Source organism: Vulpes vulpes, chromosome 4, assembly GCF_048418805.1.
Source record: "Vulpes vulpes isolate BD-2025 chromosome 4, VulVul3, whole genome shotgun sequence".
Classification (NCBI taxonomy): Eukaryota; Metazoa; Chordata; class Mammalia; order Carnivora; family Canidae; genus Vulpes; species Vulpes vulpes.
Genome location: NC_132783.1, coordinates 72,485,139 through 72,508,227, shown reverse-complemented (window position 1 = coordinate 72,508,227; position 23,089 = coordinate 72,485,139). Strand labels below are relative to the sequence as shown.

The 23,089-nt window shown below is 37.2% G+C and overlaps 1 protein-coding gene across 4 annotated transcripts; it reads right to left on the bottom strand.

The window, feature by feature from the left end:
- Positions 1–895: 895 nt before the first annotated feature.
- Positions 896–22,985, bottom strand: CDK1 (cyclin dependent kinase 1). 4 transcript variants are annotated; one of them, XM_072756079.1, is made up of 8 exons: positions 22,191–22,449; positions 20,529–20,590; positions 15,062–15,218; positions 14,088–14,211; positions 11,733–11,903; positions 10,371–10,534; positions 10,103–10,244; positions 896–7,890 (listed from the first exon to the last, which is right to left on the bottom strand). In XM_072756079.1, exons 2-8 carry the CDS (start codon positions 20,563–20,565, stop codon positions 7,792–7,794), a joined length of 894 nt encoding a protein of 297 aa, XP_072612180.1. In that variant the 5' UTR covers positions 20,566–20,590; positions 22,191–22,449; the 3' UTR covers positions 896–7,791. The 4 variants fall into 4 exon arrangements, with proteins under 4 accessions (XP_072612180.1, XP_072612181.1, XP_072612182.1 ...); XM_072756080.1 differs by lacking the exon at positions 22,191–22,449 and adding an exon at positions 21,214–21,652; XM_072756081.1 differs by lacking the exon at positions 22,191–22,449 and adding an exon at positions 21,256–21,597.
- Between the last annotated feature and the right edge of the window lie 104 nt (positions 22,986–23,089).

The following is a 23,089-nucleotide window of genomic DNA, read 5'->3' as shown; positions in this document are numbered from 1 at the left end:
AGCAATGGACTCCCATTTAATGAGTGCTCGGATGAGATTGCTTCAGAATGTAAAAATATTTCAAATTATAAAGAGTAAATGCTAAAATAAGTACAGCATCATCACCACCACCACCACCTGCAGGAGTTCTAATTCAGGGAGACCACAGTCTGGCTCACGCAACACTAACAAAGGGTTGCGCGTATTTTTGTACTACCAGCCAAAGTGCAGTGCAGCAATAGCATAAACCAGTTTTATATTTTGCTAAGCTTGCCAACCTTAAAACCAATTTTCAAAAATTGGGGATATTTGCATTATTTCAAATTCCACACGAGTTTAAACATAACTTAATATTATTTGACATCTGCATAATTAAATTCACACAAATGCAACCATAGTGCATGTCACTAGGTTATCTGGGTTTTAATGTATCCATAAACACTGCTTTAAACTGAACACCATAAATAGTGGACAGTGAATAAGCAAAGAAGCAATAGCTTTGTACAGCACCAGATGACCTAAAGTGGTTTTGGCAGCAAAATCAAACACAGGAATACTTCTTAAAATTCATTTGCTCCACATGGCAAAAGAAGGAGGAAGTAAAATATCTAGCTAATACCTAATATTTAAATCCTAGACAAAACATTTCAGTGCAAATAGGGAAGTGCTTTATTTACTCTGCTCCAAGTCAAAGGTAGTTGGATAATTAGTTTTCTTTAAACAACACTCAGCTTTGCTGACATCTCATTTTCCAAAAGCAGCTGTTAGCCAAATATAGTATTGTTTATTCACTCCCCGGAAGGCTGTTTTTAAAAAGTGCTTCTTCTGGTAAATATGTTGCATCACATAATTGGAGATAACAGGAAAAGTAGGAGTTGCTGTTTGGATTTAAATAAACATCTGCTCAAAAGTCCAGTTTTCTGTTTGCAAATAATTCTTTTATTTTTTGCCATTAGGCACATTGACTTGTTTATTCCTCACTTCTGGGCCATGTTAGGAAATATTACAAACATGGTTAACACACAGATATTTCTCTTGAAAAATGATAGAGATGAAGTTGAGCTCTTTGCCTTTTCCTTGTATTATACATGTCAGCTAATGTTAGCTATTCCAGTGCCAGAGACTTTCATGAATAGGTAATATTAACCAGCACAATGTTGATTATCTGATATATACTTAAATTGCAGTGAGATAACGTTTTTTGTTTTTAGAAAGTGTCTATTTAAAAATACCTGTAGCATCTGGGACTTAAGTCCCAGATCATCCTCTGAAGGGGAGTAGAGAATGAAAACTGCTACTGCTTTTGCAAACAAGACACCCAGTTCCTATCCTGTACCATGACTGGCTTGAATGTGCTACTTGCATTGTTGGCTATTTCCCTTATTTCTAGGAACTAAAAATGTATATAACTTTCTCTGATCTACTATTTTTTTCTCCTCACTAGAGTTTTCTGCCTGAATATTTCATCCTTAAAATACATTCCTTTCTTGACTTCGTATTGACCCCAGTTCACTGTCAGAGCTAATCTAAAGCAGAGTAGAAATCTCTTTAAACTGGAAATCAGAAAATCTAGGTTCTAATTTCTGTTGCTGAAATCCATAGGTTCCTCCTGGGAAAATAAGAATTAAATTGATGTCTGGGAGATTCCACTCAATTCTACAATTTCACTAATTAATTTATTGCTAAAAGTGGGTGGGTCACACAGCAAATGCCAAAATCTGGGGCAAGAAAGGTGAGATTTGTTTGTTCTTTAGGGTTATCCAACCTGCTATGACCTTCTAGAAGCATGGCTAATTAAGAGTTCCCAACATATAATTCACATTACATTTGTCATCCAGTTCATGGGGCTTCAAATTGATGTTGATGGGTCAAAAAAAACATTCTGTGTTCACCTGGGAATTTGCAATCTTTTTATGTTCTGAGCCGTTTTCCATTAGTGCTTGTGCATGAGAAGTATTTCAAATAAGCCAAAAAGCACTTCTAAAACTATGTTCAAATTCTAGCAAGATTTAAGATGGAGCAAATGCTCTGCTTCCCATTTGGATCCTTGAAGCAGTGAACACACTTCATGAAGAACACATTTATATTTTCTTGCACATAAATATGTTTGTCATAATACCAGAACCATTGAGACAAATGGCTATGTTCAGCTGGGAAGTGTATCTTTTCTTTCTGTATTATAAAGAATGTGTTATGGTATAATTATTCTTGTGGTTTTATAGTTCAAGACACTTTTATAGTATAGGAAGCTTCTGTCTATCGAAATAGCATATGCTACTTAATTACGATAAAGTTCTTTGCAAATAAAAAGAACTACTAATACTCATTAGCAAATAAATTTTCCAAATACATTCTACTCTTGTTATTGCACTGTTTTCTTAACAGAGAAGTAGAGCATGGTTGTGAAATCCTATCTCGAGGAAAAGAAATTGCCTGCAGAAAAGTGGATTTTACAGATTTCTACTCCTGATAGAATAAGTATCCATAATACAAACATTTCCCCCAAAGTTTTTAGGTTCTTTGAAAGGTCAATGGGCATACATTTTTATCAGTACCATTCTACACAACCAGTACTAGAAGCTACAGTGAAAACTAGGATTATGAGAAAGAGCTTTCAAAGAAGGAAGATACTGGTGTAAGAATTTATAACTACAAGGGTGCTTAAATTGAGGGCTCACTTAAAATTATTCATCCAATTGTCTTAATACTGACAGCTGAATTAGGACTCTTGAGGTTTAAACAGAACCCCAACTCAAACTAGATTAAGCTAAAACAAAACAAAACCCACAATCCCTACACCTACAAGGAATACGGAGTAGCTTATACAATTTTAAAGCAGCACTGCAGGAACCAGGGCCTCAGGACCAGAACCAGGGACATTATACGGCTCCAGGAATCTATTACTTTCTCAGCTCAGGCAGCTCCAGTTAGGGTGGTAGTCATGTTCTCAGGTTAATAATATCAGTAGAAAGAGGACTTCATTCTCTCAAGATTTCTGTAACAAAAAGAACCCTGATGGGTCTTGTTTAGGTCCTCTTGAACCAATCACTGCTGCTGGGTTGTGGTATACTGTGACTGATCCAATCTCAGTCATCCTTAGCAATGAGGAGTGGAGAGCCAGAATTAAGAAGCCCAAAAGGACTGCATGCAGTAGCGGGCTTCCCCCAGGAGAAAGGGATATTGCTACCTAAAATGGGATAGAAAATGGACTAGTCTAAAAACTGTTCTTACTTTGGTGACCTTGGTCCTTTCAACCTTGAGGTGGAGGTTTCTTATGTGTCAGGAGCTTTGGTGCTAAGACCTGCAGGCCTGTCATGTTGGTTTTGACAACACTGAGCTTGGTGTTCCTTGGCATCTGAACTGCCTTGGCTTCAGTTCTTTGCCTGCATTCTTCAGTTCTTTCTTAAGTTTTTGAAACTTGATACACTTAAGCTTTAACTACTAGAAACTTTATGAATTTATCTTAGGAACCAACATGATGCCATGGAAAGACCAGAGTTAGAAGCAAAAGCCCAGATCCTTCCTTGCTCTGGCATTTACTAGCCTTGGGATCCTTGGGAGGTTATCTTGGCGGGTCCTACAAATCTTAGTTTCATCATCTGTAAAACGAATGCCTGTTCCCTTATAAAGTTGCTGTGAAAACAGAGGATAGACACATAAACCAAGTGGCTGCTCACAACTCAGATTCAATTGTTACTGAAAGTGAGGTGCCACTACCACAGGGCAAACTTAAATGCTTGAGGTACTAGACCAAGGGCTGGGAGGATGAAATAACAAGACATGGTCCCTGCCCTCACTGGACTTACACTTTAGTGAAGGACAAAGTAAAAGAAGTGCTTTAAGAGACAACAAGAAAAACTAAGTGTGCAATGAAATTACCTTGTTCTAGGAACCTCATCTATACTCTTTCCCCCATCTAGTGTTGCTATTTAATGGATTTAAGCACCAATTACTATAGCAGAAAAATAGCACTAACTGCTCAATTTTTTGTAATATATTGAAAAAAGGGACATTTAGGGAATCCTGGCAAAAATGGACATGTCCTATATATGCAGGATGCCTGGCAAAACTAACTCTGACAACAATCCTACAATCCTCTTTCTCTATTTATATAAACATTACATGTATTTATATAAACATTAAGTTCTATTACTTCCACTGTATAAATGAGGAAACCAACTCACATATATTGAGTAACTTATACAAGGTCACAGACAGAAATGACAGAACTGGAGCCAAGCCCTAACCTCTCTGGTTCTAAAGTCTTGAACCTTTACATCACACCTTCACTTTCCTCAACAATAACAATGGAAGGTTTAGGTTGAAATTCCAGTTTGACCTTTAAGTGTATCTCTGACTTTAGGCCCATTTCTCCTGCACGTCCTGTACTTCCCCCTAACAAACCCAACATGTTGGCCAAACAGCTGAGCTTCTCTTCAGTTCTCTGCAATTCTGAGAACTACTCATTAGTGATTCTCAAACTCTGGTCCCTGGACCATCAGCATCATCACCTGGGAACTTAAGAAAGCATATTCCCTGCCACATAGAACCTACCGGAAGCTGGGCATAGACCAAAAATGTTTTAACTAGCTCTCCAGGAGTTCCTAATGCAAATTGGAAAAACAGACATTCAGCATATTGTGAGACCTTTTCTCCTCTTCAACAACCAAGTGCATAACTCACAATACATCTCTTCTGAAGTTTTTTCAAAAGATTTTATTTGAGGGAGAACATGAGCAGGGACAGGGGCAAATGGAGGGAGGAAGCAGACTGCCCACTGAGCAGGGAGCCCGACGCTGGGCTGGATCCCAGGACCCTGAGATCACAACCTGAGCCGAAGGCAGATGCTTAAACAACTGAGTTACCCAGGCTCCCCCTCCTCTTCTGGAGTTTTTGAGGTATCTTAGAAACTTGAAATTTACACTAAGGCACAGAACTGAAAATATCTACCTTTGTTTTCAAACACTTCGTTAAACTTCACTGAACGAACTAAAACGACAATGCTTGCCAATACAATTGCTACCCCACCTCTACCTTCTATTAGATGCTACTTTTAAGTCAGAAATACCTCCCCTTCAAGGTCTTTTACTTTTTATCCCTCCATCCATTCCTTTCTCTTAGTCATTCAATACTCTACCCATTTTGTCCCAAACTTATTTAAATGACTCTTCACACTCATTCCTAAGTGTCTCTGTTCCATCCACATGCAAAATGACTCTATGGTCCTATGGAGCCCCACTGACTCCTGTGAATGTACCGATTACTTAGATGGGACTGCAGTTGACCCGATTATAAAGCACAGTCTGCTAAACACACCGATGTAAAAAAAGTTTGTTTCATCCAACAGTTTTCCAGTTAAGAGCTATTTTGCTGATTAGAAATTATTTAAGCCTGTTAACCTAAGTCCCCAAAAATCCTTTTATTAGGCCATTTTATTAACTCAATTCTAAAATACTATTTTTTTCAGAACATTACATCTACATATGCTATATAGTCAAGATTATACATTATGTGTTAAACTCTGTATCATTACTGCTTTTATATTTAAACTTAAAAAAAAAAACCTCCTGTACAGACTAGGGACAATGCTAACATAGGACAATTGTCACAGTGCTATACTCAAGTATATATGAAAGTCTTACATTGGTGACAAAATATATAGCCACCTCCCCTCACTAAAGGGTACAGACTGAAACAGAAATATAATAAGTAAAAGATACTACCTGATGCCATGAAATTTTAAGACAATATTAGACGTAGGTCCAAAGTTGTTAAACATCACCAACAGATAACTGGATACATCAGCATCAGCTTGTCGAACTTCTGAAAAAATAGTTTCCTGGGATACATTTCCCAATTTTCAACTTCAGAATTGCTCAGAAATGTTAGAATTAGTCTCAGGTGTTTTGAGCGTACAAAATATCTAAGAGCTACTGGCCCAGAGACACGTTCCATTTTAAAATCACTCCCAAGCACCATAGCACAAGCCAATTTAAAAATATGCACAAGATGAGGGGGGACCGAATTCAGTAACTTTTCACCCAGCCACTGAAGCTGAGATAAGGACTCCACAAATAAGTAGGACACTCATTACAGCAGTTGATCAGCTCTACCATCTCATTTCCCTGGTCCACAAGGTAGGCTCTAAATTGATGCCTTTCTGACTTTTCAAATTAGACTCCATGGAGCAATCACCGTGAGGCTGCATACAATTTCTACCAAATCCAGAAAGCCTTAAACATTTGTAACTCTCATGTATCTATACATTACTGAAACCGAAGTACCAAGAAATAATTCTAGAGGATACATGGAGTTTCCAGTCTTCTTTGGAGACGGGGAAGGGAGAGGATGAGGAGGGTCCTGAGCCACTGCAATCCACAATTTGAAAAACAGAACCAATCCAACATTCCGCTTTATAGGTAAGAATATTCAAGTCTGTAGATATGTCATTTCACCATCTCAATGAAATCTTCTGTGTGACCTTTCATTTACCAAATTCCCACCATGAAATCTGAACTCTTTACATTGTGACCCCAAACAACTTCCATTTCTAGGTTCTGCATTCTCTTAATAGCAGGCTGGCTTCTACCAAAGGACCTAGAACAAGGCCAACAAACTTCTCATCTTACAAATCCCATTACCAAAGAAAATAACCCACCCTTTCTCCTAGATGCAAAAATTCCAAGACAATGTAGATTAGGTTGATCACACATCACCTATGCAACCAACAACACAGGAATGCCCATTCCAGCCATAGGTAACCAGGATAAAAAGAGGGTTATGGTTAGATAACAGATAGATGTACACTAGGAAGGATAAAACTTCCTAGACATTTCTCTTGGCTATAACAAGTAATTTAAATTAGGCTCCTTATAGATAGGAATCACAATAAGCAGGACTATTAATTTAACAATTTTAAGGCTAGTGATTTTAGCTAAATACTTGTAAATTAGAATCTTCTAAGGCTGATAAAAGGCAAAAATTATGTCATAATTTACAAACAGATTTCAAGTTAGACTTGGAAGCCAAGATGAGCAACTTTTTTCTAGTTATTACCTCTGGCCAATAACTTTTTTCTAGTTATTACCTCTGGCCAAGGCAAAAGAATTCACTTAGACAAATAGCTTTCAAAACCTACCTAAAAATAGGCTAGATCATAAATTTTCTAAATGTTCTTCCCTGCTGTGAGCAGCCCTTGATCTCTGACTGTAAAACTTCGCAAACTTTGGCATGCTCTAATGTTAGTTTTATAAGTTACTGAAAACCTCTATAAATTTAGCATCATTTCTCAAATCTGGATAGTTTTCTCATTCTGAATGCTTAAACATTAGGTCACAAATTGAAATACCAGCAGAAAAATACTTATCTTTAGGCAGGTGTACAGTTACCACTCCAAAGCAAGCAACTGACAAAATTTAAACACAGAGCATCAAAAGACTTCAAAGCTTTATGAACTTTTGAAATTAGCACATTTTCCTAAATCTTAGTGGTTCTAACTACAGGAAAACCAATCTCTAAGATTTGATATGATTTAAGTTAACTCAAAATTTTTAAAATTCCTGACATCAATACTAGATTTATAGTTTTATTATGGTAACAAACAGTTGTTACAGTGAGATCTATAAACATATACAGAATTATTATATTTAAATTCATATAGAACAATATTTACATTTTTAAGTTACACTTTTGAAATCAGAAGATGAAGTATAGCTTAAGTTTACAACAAAGAAAAATACACAAACAAAAATAGACAAAGTTAACAGTAAAAATGTAACTATCTGTTCTTGATACATGGAAACTGTCAGAAAGCTACATCTTCTTAATCTGATTGTCCAAATCATTAAAATATGGATGATTCAATGCCATTTTGCCAGAAATTCGTTTGGCAGGATCATAGACTAACATTTTCTGAAGGGGAAAGATAAAAAGAAAAAAAAGTTATTTATTTAAGAAATGAATCATTAAAAAAAAACTCCATAAATCCTTAATTTTTCTACCAATAACCCATAATACTTTTAATAAAAAACTACTACAGAAACATTTCCATTAGTTCAATACCAACCACATAAATGCCTCATTCGCCATACTTCACCCTCTAGCTCCAGAATAACCTTTTTTTAAAAATATAGATATCTCAATAACCTCTTTTTGTTACAAATTATGCTTTAAGACACAAGCATTCAGAAATAGCTTTAAAACCAGGACATAAATTTTAGAAAGATATCTAGTTAATTATATTTACTTTGAGAATTAAATGGCCATCAGAGTTATTTATAACATTCTTGAAATGGTGGCAATTAACTATAGTGGTTTCTAATGTAGCTTCCAGCAAGTTCCAAATAAAAACAGACAAGAGCACAATGTGTTATAAACACAATTAAAATGAGTCACTAAATTATGGTCAGACAATCTAGTATTAAAGTTTTAATTTACACATCACCAGAAAAGACTACATAAAGCTTAATATTGATTTTACATTTTATCTTAAAGAAAACCAAATCAATAAGCAGACTAGATATACTTTTACCCTATAGTAACCTTTTGAACTCTTATCATGTATCAAGCACTATATTAAGTGCTTGGTAGACATACTATGTTCCTTAATCCTCACAACAAAAGCTATGTACTGGTCCCATTTTACAACGAGGACACTGAGGCTCAGATGTTAAATAACTTGCTCAAGTTCTTATATAGTTAAGGAGTTTAACTCTGAAACCAAGTCTGATGATTTACAGCAGTGGTTCATCTGGGTGGGTTTTTGCCTACCAGGGAACAAACATCTGGCAGTGTCTGGAGACATTTTGGGTTGATACAATGGAGAGGAATATGTTCCTGTTATCTATGGGGCAAAGGACTGGGATGCTGTTAAAATACCTTACAATGTACAGGACAGCCCCTAGTATCAAATCATGATCCAGTCAAAGAGGTCAAGATTAGCTAGACTAAGGAACCATGATTCACAGTATTTGGTTTTTGTTTCATTGACTGAAGTGAAATTCTCTGTGTTCAAGAATTACAGATGTGAAAAAGACAGATTCAGCTCAGGATATGGAAGACCCTCTAAGTCAAATCAACAATATCAATATATAAACATCTGAATGACAGATAAAGGACGTCAGACTTCACTGCAAGCCATTTGGAAAATCCAAGCTGAATTTGGTGGCATAATGATTTATAAATGCTGAAAGGAGCCCAAAGAAGATTTACATGATAATACAGAAATTATTTTTTGTTTAGAAACCTACCCAAACCTTATTTTTTCCCTGTAATTATATTCACTGAGATTCATAAAAATTAGTTCTGTCTAAAAAGCTCAATATTTAAACATTGTTCTAAAACAATTTTCTTAAAGCAGGCCTAGGACAATTTTTTATCCTAATAGATTTTTTTGTCTTGTTTTTAAAGAAAACAACTATTAGTTGGGAACGACAAGTTAGTAAAGGGGAAAGATTTTTTTTTTTAAGAATTACATTAATACTTCTAACCTTTCTGATGTAGAAATGAGGCACAAAGTGGGAAATGAGAGTTCATGCAGTAAAAGGGTTTAATAACTAAAAATATCAAGCAATAGGGATGCCTGGGTGGCTTAGTGGTTTAGCACCTGCCTCCGGCCCAGGGCATGGGCATGAGCCTAGAGTCCCAGGATCTAGTCCCACATCGGGCTCCCTGCATGTAGCCTGCTTCTCCCTTGGCCTATGTCTCTGTCTCTCTCTGGATCTCTCATGAATAAACAGATAAAATCTTAAAAAAAGAAATAAAAATATCAAGCAATAATGAAAACACCTGTCTCAGATAAACTATAAAGTAGTAAACACTGAGACAAATAGTTATAAAGGAAGGCTACTACAAACCAGCTACTTAAAAGTAAAGGTGTATTAACCCTGGCCTCTCCTTCAGAATATCTATAGCTACCTAAAAGATTAAAAAAAAAATGAAACAACAACTAATGCTAAAACCTCTCAAAACCACTAGTGTTTCTTGGTATCTAAAATGGAGCCAGTAATACACTAAACATAAGAGGCATAATAGTTATGTGCCTAGCTCAGTGAATATTAGTTTTCTATTTCCCAGGTACATTCAGAATCAATACTGTTGAAGTCAGTATAAAGGGTCTCCTTACCGAGAGCAGATCCAAGCCATTTTCATCCAAGTTTTTAACATGGGATGCCAGGCTTCCTGGTTTCCACTTGGGAAATGTATTCTTATAGTCCTGTAAAGATTCCACTTCTGGCCACACTTCATTATTGGGGGTGCCCAAAGCTCTAAAAGGCCATAGCAAAACAAAAAAATATTAGCTAAAGCATAAATATAATCTTAGTATTACATACACATTCCCTTCATTATTTCATTTGAAAGTTCTTAAAAGCTTAATTATAAGACAAAAATACCTGAAAATTCTGAAGAGTTGATCGATTTCTGAATCCCCATGGAAAAGTGGTTTCTTAGTTGCTAACTCTGCAAATATGGTACCTATACTCCAAATGTCAACTGGAGTTGAGTAGCGAGCTGACCCCAACAATACTTCTGGAGATCTATACCACAGTGTTACTACCTGTTACAAAGCAAATTTTTACAATGAATAAATGCAGTGCATTGAACTACTAAATATAAATATTAATATTTATATTTCAGTATGGCTGTCCTTTAAAAAGTTCCATGATTGCCTCTGATAATATTGTTTGAAAGTCAATTAACTATACACAAAATAAATGGAAGACAAATATTTCATTTGTAAGTCCTGGTCACAAGGGAATTAAAAAAACATAAAAGCATACCAGCCCTTTTCTAGCTTTTCAAATCATTATAGTGCAAGAATCAAAATAGTCAAATAAGCATTCACTTAGAAAAAAAGTCACTGATGATTGATTTGGGCATGACACTGCAATGCATGTATGTATACTGCTTACATGCTAAAAACATGAGTTAAGTCAAATAATAGTTTATTAGTGGTCTAGAGCTGATCTACTATTTTAGTATCCATAATTTATCAGGCTGGAAAAAATATCTCTAACTTAATGAGATCAGTAGCATCTGCTTAAGCCAATGGGAACCAAATAATCTTTACTTTTTTTATATAGCCATGGGAAAAAAATGATAAAAAGAAGCCAAGACATCTAACCAAATGAACACTGTTCTAAGTTCTGACTGGAGACAGTCTTTGGGCCCAGGGATAGACAATGACACAGAAAACCATCTTCCAGCAGTCCCTTACTATATAAGTCAACACTCCCTTTGGCTCTGGAAGTAACAAATGAAATGCCAAGTCCTCTGTAGAACACTGACAAAACTTGATTATATTTAGTAGCTTCTAGACGTATCTGAAACAGTAACCCTTAAGCAACAAAACCTTTCTTTAACCAATTTGATTGTATACCAGAAAGGATTCAGTCAGAAGACAGAAACCACAGGCAATGATTTGCATGGGGAAAGTTTACTAAAAAGAATTATTAAGTAACAGAGGGTTAGAAAAAGACACTAATAAGAAATAACTCTTAGAACTGTAGCAAGGAAAATCCTTTCCTTCCTGCAAGTGCCTCTCTAGCACCTTCTACTGCCATCACACCTGCTGGCAAAGAATATTTAAAGGTCCCAGTAAGATGTTCACATTCCATGCAATGAAGGGTGAGTTCGGAGCTGAAAGGCAATAAATTCATGCTGGCAGAATGGAAATCTTTCTCATTGATTCTTGCTTGACTTAATGAACAAATACAGAAAACAAACCAGCCATCACAAAACACTATTCTACATACCTCATGTGTGTATACTCTAATAGGTATTCCAAAAGCTCTGGCAAGGCCAAAATCAGCCAATTTAATTGTCCCTTTGTCATCAATCAATAGATTTTGAGGTTTTAAGTCTCTGTGCAGAACTCTTCTGGAGTGGCAAAACACAATCCCTTGTAGGATTTGGTACAAATAACTCTGGAAGAAGAAAGTAAGTTAGAAACTTAAATGTCCCACACAGTGATTTTCTAAATAATCTTGGTGAGTTTATTTCAAAGATCTAAGAAGTTATAATGCAGGGAAATAATTTAACACAAAAGTTTTCAGGTTTTTGAGACTGACAAGCAGCATTTGGGAGTGGGAAGCGAATTGATATACAGCATCCTGTTTGTACACTTGAGACAAAGATATTTTCCTTATGGACACATCCATCTGAACTCATTTAGTCTTCTACTATTTTTTTTGTCCCCAATTCTTAACTCACAAGGTCTGCACAGATATTTTTTAAACTTTTGTATATATGCTTATAGCAACTCTATTTTTATTGTGAATAAGGTTGGTCCATTTCTATTCCTTATCGTTACATATTAATTTTCTCTTTGGTAGTACTGGTCACAGATTCCAAAAAAAAAAAAAAAAAAAAAAAAAAAGACAAACAGAATATTATGATTATATATTTAAATAGAGACAATTATCATAATATGCAATTAGCTCAGAGAAAAAATATTGTACAAGTGTTGCCAAAACAATGTAATTATCATTTGAAGCAACCTGGTATTACAGAAATATGAAGTATACATAGTAACCGTATTGACTTACAAAGTTAAAACAAATGGCTAGCCCTATGGGGGGAAAAAAAATCAAGAGCCCTAATTCCTATACCAAAATAAACCTTTGAGGGGCACCTAGGTGGCTCAGTTGGTTAAGTATCCAACTTTTCATTTTGGCCGGTCAAGACCTCAGGGTCATGAGATCAAGCCCCACATTGGACTCTACACTCAGTGGGGAGTATCCTTAGTGTACTTCTCTGGCCCTCTCCCTCTGCCCCCTGCTCCCCACACACTCTCTCTTTCTCAAATAAATAAATCTTTAAAAAATAAAAAATAAATAAACCTTTGATCCATCCACACACAAAAAAAAAACAAAAAAACAAAAAAGGAGGTGTGGCAACTTACTAGAAAGATATGTTCTAATATACATGATCTTTGAGCGAGACTTAAGACATATAAGCTTAAAGTCCAAAAGTCATGTACAAGATTAAATATATTATAAAAATTATTAATGGCATATATAAAGGAATAAAGGGAATATTATCAATGTGTTAGCAGAAAGGACCTTAGAGACCAGTGAAAAAATACCCTAATAGAAATGTCAGTGAAGACCACATATAGGCTGGGGCACCTGGCTGGCTCAGTTAGAAGAGAGTACAACTCTTGATCTTGGGGTTTTGAGTTTGAGTCCCACACTGGGTGTGTAGAGATTACTTAAATACATCTCCAACCCACTGATTCAAGTTATAAGAATGTATTCTAGAGGCGCCTGAATGGCTTAGTCAGTTAAGCATTCTGCTCTTGGTGACAGCTCAGATCCTGATCTCAGGGAGGAGCCCCAAATCTGGCTCCTTCTGCAAAATGGAGTCTGCTTCCCCTTTCCCTCTGCTCCTTCCCACCACTTTTGCACATTCCCTGGTACTCTGTCTCAAAAAAATAAATAAGTAAATACTTTAAAAAAATTTATTCTATAAAGTTGCAAAAGATAAATAAACGTAAGGATTTGCTGCAGCATGATTCATGACAGCATGAATCACCAGCTGGAAAACAACTTCAATGTCTATCAGTATGGAATTGGTTTAAATAATCAGATCCAGGGGTGCCTGGGTGGCTCACTCAGTTAAGCATCTGCCTTTGGCAAAGGGCTCAGGTCATGTGCTTTCAGGGTCCTGGGATCAGGCCACCTTGGGCTCCCTGCTCAGTGGGGAGTCTGCTTTCCCCCTTTCCCTCTGCGCCCCCCCCCCCCCCCCATGCTCACTCTCAAATAAATAAAATCTTTAAAAATAAATAAATAGACCAAACACTGATAGACAGGCAAAACCTCTATGGTGAATGTCTCACAAAAAAAGGGCTGTTTTGTAAAACTGTGTGTGTATATGCAAAGGACACACAAGTATCTGTAAGACTACTAAAAAACTAATAATGCCTACCTATCTGAGGAGTGGTTTGGCAGTTAAGACTTCTACTTTTAGAGTTCAATGCTTGTTAAAAAATTACATTTACAATTTAACTGAAGTTACACTCTTTCCAAGCATGTCCCCAAAATACAGAACTTCTATACAGTAGACACTCACAGTGGATAAATACTAATAAAATTAAGTAAGCTTATTACCTTAACAAGTGAAGAATCCATGAACTGACCAGGAGGGATGGAATCTAAGTATTTCTTGAGATCCATGGAAAGGAATTCAAAGATGAGATATAACCTGGAATCTTGCATAAGCACATCCTGAAGACTGGAGAATAAAATAATTATGTGAAAAAAAAAATCTACCAAATACTTTTGACCTCTTACAAAATAAAACATCCATAAATTTAGCAGTGGCTATCACAAAAAGTAGGGCTGTAAGAAATTTTCTGTAACAAAAAATACATACTGTTTTGGCAAAGAAAAGATGGGTAGCTTTCCTAGTAGTGAAAACCTTAGTACTAAACTAGAATTTGAGAAAGGATACTCAGGGCAGCACCTGAAAATTTAGTTTATTATGCTGAAGGTGCTACCAAACCACTTATATTTCAAAAGAAAATTTCTTAAAAAACAAAAATTTCTAGGGTAATTACTTGTTGCTCAGAGCTTTTCAGTGAATTATAAAAATTTTAAAATTTAAAACTTACTAGGAACCCTTAATAGTAGCTATCTCCAGTCCCACAAAAATGTAATTAAACCTTAACTTGGACTACTAGGAAACAAACCCCCAAACACCAGGCCAACACTGTTCTTTTTCATCTGACCTAGCTACCTGTCTTAGGAATCTGATTAGGGGGTCTTCAAGGACCAGAGAGCTCAGATGGGTGCAGGTGATATAGGCCTACAAGAAAGTATTAAGTATTTCCTTTTCTCCCTTGGCCAGTTTACCTTGATTTTCCAGCCCCCAATACTAATCTCTTATCATCACACTCCTCTGACCCTGCTCCTGCTTTAACCCTCATCTTCCTATGCCTGACCTTTTCAATTAACAAAAATAGTAGGGTTCTATTCCGCTCAGCAAAGTTAGACCAGATATTAAGCAAATGTAAAAATTTCCACATTGACATTCACATTTGAACTGGTATGCGGAAAATGGTTTAAATTCAGATATACCATACCTGACTATATTTGGATGACGAAGTTCTTTTAATAGAGAAATTTCCCGAATTGCAGTACTAGGAACCCCTTCCTCTTCACTTTCTAGTCTGATTTTCTTCATGGCTACCACTTGACCTGTAGTTTTGTGTCTACCCTTATACACAACTCCATAGGTACCTGAAATAGACAAAGTAAATGTCTACTATATGACACCCTCCACAAACTAAGATTTTAAAAAATGACTGAATCCCATAAAGTGTCATATTATAGAAATGTCTCTGTGACCAGATAGGAAATATCTTAGTCATAATTATACCCTCATCACTTCCAAAAGGAAATTGAGGGCAACTACAACCTACTGTGTCTATAGTTTAGAAATAAAATTCATGTAGTTATTACAATTTTCCCTTATATTTAAATAACCAATAATTTCCCAGCACATTGTAGAGAAGAAAATGAATCCTTTGCAGATTCGAATTATTCTCAAGTACCCCATCCAACAATAAAGCAGCGTCAAATAGAGAATAAAGATTTGGGCTGAGAAATTATTAACCAGAGTCACTGTGACTTTCAGAAAACTGTGTAGAGTGCTTTATGCATTTCAAATAGTCAATAATCCTCATCTAGAAAAGAGTGGGGCTAAAACATTTTACTAAATATTTATTAAATCTATTAAAGTTCAAAATATCGACTATACAGTACAAAAGCCTCACACCCATTTGGAAGTTAACAAGAACAGAGATTCTGATATATAAGCTTCAGATAATGAGCAACAATGTCAATATAAGGGATCTTGGGCAGGAAGCCGGTGGATACCGAGAACAGAAGTGCCAACATTAAGGGAGATGGACTAGTTAGCTTAAAAAGTTCATATACAGAATACATTCAGTTCCCAGGTAAATGCTTTTTAAACTGAAGTTGGAAGGATGCCTAGCTGACTCTATAGGTAGAGCATGACCTTGCAGGGTCATGAGGTTAAACCCCATGTTGGGCATGGAGCTTACTTAAAAAATAAAAAAATCTTAAACAAATAAACAGAATCTTTAAACTGAGGTTAGAAAATAGATCTTGAACCCTTTGACTTTACATAAAATTTTGAATGCCCTATTTTTCTATAACATCAGTATAACTTCAAAAGTGATTAGAGTGCACTTTTCTAAGGAAATCTATTCTGTAGCTTTTATCAGTTTCCGCAAAGGTAGCAATATTTAGAAAAAGGCTAAGACTACTATCAAATTATCTACTGGCCCAAACTGTGGAAGGAGCCTCGGTGTCCATCGAAAAATGAATGGATAAAGAAGATGTGGTTTATGTAAACAACGGAATATTACCCAGCCATTAGAAATGACAAATACCCACCATTTGCTTCGATGTGGATGGAACTGGAGGGTATTATGCTGAGTGAAGTAAGTCAATCGGAGAAGGACAAACATATGGTCTCATTCATTTGGGGAATATAATAGTGAAAGGGAATAGAGGAGAAGGGAGAAGAAATGGGAAGGAAATATCACAAAGGGAGAAAGAACATGGAAGTCTCCTAACTCTGGGAAATGAACTAGGGGTGGTGGGAGGGGAGGAGGGCGGGGGGTGGGGGTGACTGTGTGGCGGGCACTGAGGGGGGCACTTGATGGGATGAGCACTGGGTGCTATTCTGTATGTTGGCAAATTCAACACCAATAAAAAATAAATTTATTAAAAATAAATAAATAAATAAATAAATAAATAAATAAATAAATAAATAAATATTATCTACTGGCTTAATTAGAATATTAAGGATAGTTTGGTGATGTTATATAAATTTTATTCTAATTTTGTTTTAAATAGAGAAATTCTATACAATAGTCTGTCTTCCTAAATATTGGTGCGATTTTAAAGACCTAATTTGACCTAAAAGCCATTTTACATTATTTTGATTAAATTTGGATTAAGTAGGACTTTTGTTTTATTTTGTTCTTTAAAAAAACTTTATTTGACAAAGAGAGAGAGGGAGAAACAGGCTCCCCACCGAGCAGGGAACCTGATGCAAAGGTAGGCACTTAACCACCTGAACCATCCAGGTGCCCCTTAGTTTGACTTTTGGATAACCAAAATTATACCAGATTTTTTAAAAACTCTATTTTATTGATCTTCACAACCATTCTTAAAAGTAAGTAACCTTCTGTTCATTTAAAGTCTGTCCATTTAAAAAAAAAATAAATAAATAAAGTCTGTCCATTTTTTGGACATCAATTATACTTGCATCAAAAAACACAAAAGTAGGTAAGTCAGTAGCATAATTATCTGGCACATTGTTAAAGCAAACTCAAAAAGATTTGTAATTTGCATGCAAATACATCATGATGTCATCTAATAAGCAGTTAATGGTAAATTCAGAACTAATTCTTCCTCCTAGTATTCCTCTCTCCTTCAAATGTACAATCTCATCTGGGCCTAAAATTTACTCAGAAGAATTAACTTATAGATAACACTTAGTATTTATTCAATTTAGACATCACAAATGCTCTGTCTCTTCTTTCGGACTCTTTGAACCATTACTCTTATAACTACATATACAGAGCTCTAAACGAAGCAGAATGATTCTAATGGTTAAGCAATAAAAATTATTTATGAAATGCATAGTATATACTCTGAAATGAACTACACATTATTAAATTTAAAAATGTTAGTCATGATCAAGTTATGGAGACTAAATGATAAGCATAAAAACTTTAATGTTTACGAGTGAATGAAGGCCAAGTTAGGTCCCACATCACGGATATAGATAGCTACTCTCTATGATCCAAAAAACATTTTCTTATGACAGAATGTGACAATACCCAGATCTTTGTAATTCAGAAGAAACCAGAGAACATCTTTGTAATAACTGAAAATTTTAGATAGATAACAAGAAAAGTCTAGATGTATTTAAGACATGAATCAAGTTGTCAAAAAGTTCAAGTGTCAAGGTGGAAAAGTCAAGAGGATTACTCTAAATTTAAAAAGACTAAGGTGGCTGGTTTGGCGCCAGGCTTTGGCCCAGGGCGTGATTCTGGGGTCCTGCAATCGAGTCCCATGTCGGGCCTCCTGCATGGAGCCTGTTTCTCCCTCTGCCTGTGTCTCTGCCTCTCTCTCTCTGCTCTCATGAATAAATAAATAAAATCTTTAAAACTATGAATGCGTAACATTAGCTAACTCTTCAGAAGTATTTAGAAATAAAGCATATCTCTACAGCTTACTTTACATGACTCAAAAGAAAAAATGCTAAACACACACACATAATAAAGTAAATGTGACAAAATTAACATCTTGGCAAAAGGTATTACAAGTTCACTGAATTTATCTTTCAATTTCTCTGTATGTTTGGAAATAATAAAAGTCGAGAGAAAGAAATTTAACTTTTTACATCAAAACTTTAGTGCTAGAATTTGATTAAGTATCTGGCAAAAAGCAAAAGAAAATACCATGGGAAAGTATCATACAATTTTCTTTTTCAAAAACAATGCCCACCACACATAATCCAAAACAGCCAGGCACTGGAGTAGTCCAGACAATACAAGCCAGAGAAAGAAACAAAGAAAAACACACATAGAAAAATAGATACTGTTATTATCAAATATTTGAATATCTCCAATAGTGCTAGACACTACTATCAAGCACTGTTCAAACAGTTGTGAACAAGACAAAATCCCAAACTTCAGAAAGCTTACTTGCAGTGTAGTAAAGAAAAAGGATGTTAAGGATAACAAATAGGGAACTACAAAATACACTTGGACTAGAACAATGAGATGAAAGTAAGTGAAGGCAGCAGAGTGGCTTTCCAAGGTGAAAGAACAGCCATTGTCAGAAGCTCAGAGGCCAAAATTCTACAGGGAATTTGAGAGGACATCATATGGTAGAATGGGAATCATTTAACTCAAGGAAATAAGGCAACATTTGAAATTATATTCTTTACTGCTTCTATTTCAACTAAAAAATACGTAGTCTCCTGCATGTTAGGAGTTCCAGAGTTTTAAAGGAAAACACATTTACACTTTAAGAATAACTTTTTGTTACAAACAAAATCACCACTCATTTGATTCTCTGGGGATTAAGAAAAACTCAAAGTAGAAGACATTAGATATGTTATTCAAAACTTATTCTCAACTCAAACAAAATTTAGTTGAGAGGATTTAAGAAAGTATTTAAGCGATTAAAAAAATACAGTATTTGTAAGAAAAAGAATGTATCTCTAACCCATGCACTACCTAAAGTTATTCATTACTATCTTACTAAATAAATTCTTTCCAGTACTCCGCCCCTAGACTTTTAGTAGTATTCCTTGTACAAATACAGTTTTGAAACACACTAAAAATATACTGATTGGAAATATCCCTCAAACAGACCTACATAAATTACTCTAATAGCAAATTGCTTTGTATAAAGGTGTACCATTTGTTCCTATAGAGTTTAGAACGTTAATACCAACTCTTATACAGAAACTTATATATTCTTTTGGGGGGAAAAAAAGGTAAAGGGATTTTTACCCTTCCACTTGTGCCATATAAACATTCTTTAAAAACTTCAATGAAAGTACTACAGAGGGGAATGTTCATATACAAGAGTTACTGGTTTTAGGGACACCTGGGTAGCTCAGTTGTTTAAGTGCCCGCCTTCAGCTCAAGTCATAATCACAGGGTCCTGGGTTCAAGCCCTGCATCAAGTTCCTGCTCTGTGGAGAGCCTGCTTCTTCCTCTGAGCCTCCCCCTGCTCTCTCTCTCTCTAAAGGATAAATAAAATCTTTTAAAAAAAGTTGTTTTAGAATTGCTTAAGCAGGTACACATGACATGTCATTTAAATCAAGGGAAATTTAAAAATTTATTTAAATTGGTTTAATAGTCTATTATACTAGTTTAGAAAGTTTAGGTAAAAGTACTTAAAAAGAACTGTACATGATTAAAAGTACACTATTAAACTCAATAGAATTCTACTGCCCTAGGCATATCTGGGTGGCTCAGTCGGTTAAGCGTCTGCCTTCAGCTCAGGTCCTGATCCCAGAGTTCTGGGATACAGACCCCCATGGACTCCCTGTTCAGCAAGGAGCCAGTTTTTCCCTCTCCCTCTGAAGCTCCCCCTGCTTGTGCTCTCTCAAGTAAATAAATAAAAATCTTAAAAAAAAAAAAAAAAAAAATTTCTACTGCCCTAACCTCTCCCCACCAAAACATAACACAAGATCTCAATAGTGTTTTCAAAATACAAATATTGCTTTAAGTGTTTAGTACTTAAAAAATATAAGATTTTTAGGGGGATGGAGAGGGTTGGCAGGGAATCCTATCAGAATAATTTCAATTTTCTTGAAATCTGAACATTTTGTGCATATGTTACCATGTAAAGAACATATAATTAAGGCACATTAGCACTGAAGGACACCTTAAAGATTGGATTTCAATAAATATTTACAGGTTTTCATGTCCCAGATATTAGAGCATTACCAAATCATTTTTTAACTCTTTTATTATTAAAACCACTCACCTTCTCCAATTTTCTCTATTTTGGTATAATCTTCCATAGTTAATCAACAGATACGGTAGATCCTAAAATGAGAGAAAAAATTAATTTGATCATATGCCACTAACTCAAAAGATGGTTTTAAGTTTTTAATGATAGTATAAAGCATTTTCCAGTGTCTACTGCAGTATTAATTTCCCATAAATACTAATTATGTTAAAACATTTACAAGGGAAGGGACCTTTGCCATAAGATTTTTCCACCTTTTTTAGCTCTTAAAACATTGGATTTGTATATCTTAGCCAGTGTAGTACTTTGCTTCTTGCAATCAGATCAACCCTCAAATTCAGCTATCAAACTTATCTATCCCTCCCCCAAACAAAAAACAGAAGTATGTTTCTTTATGTAACACGTCTAAGGAGCATCAATTTCTACCAGTTATAGTTATACCCAGCCATTTCCACAAATGTTATTTGTGTTAAATAAGTCAAATAATGTTATTTGACTGAATTTGTACCCCTTTTCTAAGAAAATTCAAAAGGACAAAATTTTAATGACACAGACAGAGCTACTGTGGCCGTAATAATCAACCATCAGCAAGACTGCTTAAATGTCCGTTGAAATGCTGACAAGACATTCAAGACGTCCTCCGCTGAGAAGTTTGCCAAAGAAATCATCACTTCAGAAGCCCACCAAAGTATATAATTACCTTGATTTTTCTAACACACTCATCCCTGATAAGGTTACGTACAAAGGTCACTGGGTAATCGACGCTCGCATTCGTCTCCGGGATCATTCCAGAAGTAGAAGCGAGAAAAATCTTTTTAAATGAACGAAGTTGCACCTCACTGGCTGCGAGTTCCAATCTTACACATTTTTAACTCTACAGAACGGCAGTCATCTCTTCTACGATACCCAGATTGAATGAATGTGCCCGACGAACAATCCAGCTGTGGAGCTCGCTCTGAGCAGTCACTTCAGAGCCGGCTCTCCCTTTCCCTGCTGGGACGATTGAACAGAGGACGCAGCTTCACAAAGCCTCTGGAGGCCCTGCCCCTGGGGCCCGGCACCGCGACACCACAGCCTCGTCTCCTACCCAGAGGCCTCCGGGTCTTTGAGGGAAGCAAGGCGCGGACACTGGGAACTCTAGTGTTGAATACGAAACGCACACACGTATGTTCTTCCTCTAGGCGTTTCTGAGCCTTCCCTTTGGGCCGATTGCACAGCGCATACAACAGCGGGCGCAGGGAACCCCGAGAAGGCCCACAGGCTAGCGGGGCCCGCCGGCGTTCCCACGCGGGCACCTGGCCCAGGTGGGCTCCGGCCGTCCACGCCAGGGAGCAGGGCGGCGCGCGCGCGGGGCCCAGGCCGGAGCCCGGCAATCGGCGTCGTCCAGCCAGCGCCACGACCCGACGGCCTCCTCAGCCGGCCGGGCGGCCTCCGACGGGCCGCAGCCCCAGCCCGCCCGGGAGCGCGCCCGCCGCGCCGGGGCTCCCGCCAGCCTCCCCGGAGGGCCGGGCCCCGGGGCCCCGGCGAGGGCGCGGCCTAGGATCCGGAGGCCCGGCCGGGCCCGGCCCCGCGCGGGCCCCCGCGGCCTCCCAGCACCAGCCGCGGCCTCCGAGCCGGGCCCGCGGCGCAGACGCCCCGCAGGAACGACCCTGACCTCAGCGAGGCCACCCGGCTTACCGTCCCGCGGCGAAAGCAGCGGCCGCCTCCACGTCCGCGTCGCTCTCGCCTCAACTTCCCAGAGCCAGCTTTGAAGCGGAGCGCGAGCTGTTTCAAACTCACCGCGCTAAAGGGCCGGGGGCCCGCCAATCAGGGAGCCCGTAGACTTTCAAAGGAGCCAATCGGAGCTCAGCGACGCTCGGGGCTGGGCTTCCCGGGAGGCTGAAGCGCGAAAGAGGGTGGAAACGGCGGCTGGCGAAAAAGCAGGAGGGCGGGCGCCAACTGAGTCCGAGCGCAGGCGCTCTCTTTCATCGCTGGAGAGCGTCGTCCTACTGTTTCTGGTCGTCGGAAATCTACTGTTGGCCCTGGGTCGGGCTTTTAAAACTTACTGCACTCAGCTCTCTCATCACAACAGCGATACTACATTTACATTCAGATTCCATCACTTTCACTTCTAATACTTAAAGCTACTGTAAATGCTGTTTTTCTAAGTGGGTGATTTTCCGGCTGGGCCAGAGGAGTCCATTTCACACACGCATATATGCTTTGTTTTTACTTTATTTTTAGAATTTTAAAGTTTCCATTTACTTAAAATTCCATGTATTTAAAAATTAAAGACAAAATTTTACATTTTTAGATTTTTAAGTATTTTCACAACAATTTTAGTTTTTTAGAACACAAAAATTCACAAGTCTTTGGCGGGGGGGGCGGTAAAGGGAAGACCTAAATTATACTTTAAATAACCCAGTATCAAAAACTCTCTCTCTCTCTCTCTCAATCACTGCCCTCCACAATAACCTTCAGAGAGATGTCTGCACTTGAACATCATTCTTTCAGTCTTTAAAAAATAAAATAGAACTGGCGATAAGAGTCACCTAATAAGGGCTGCTCTTAATGGAATGTAGAACAAGGATGGATTA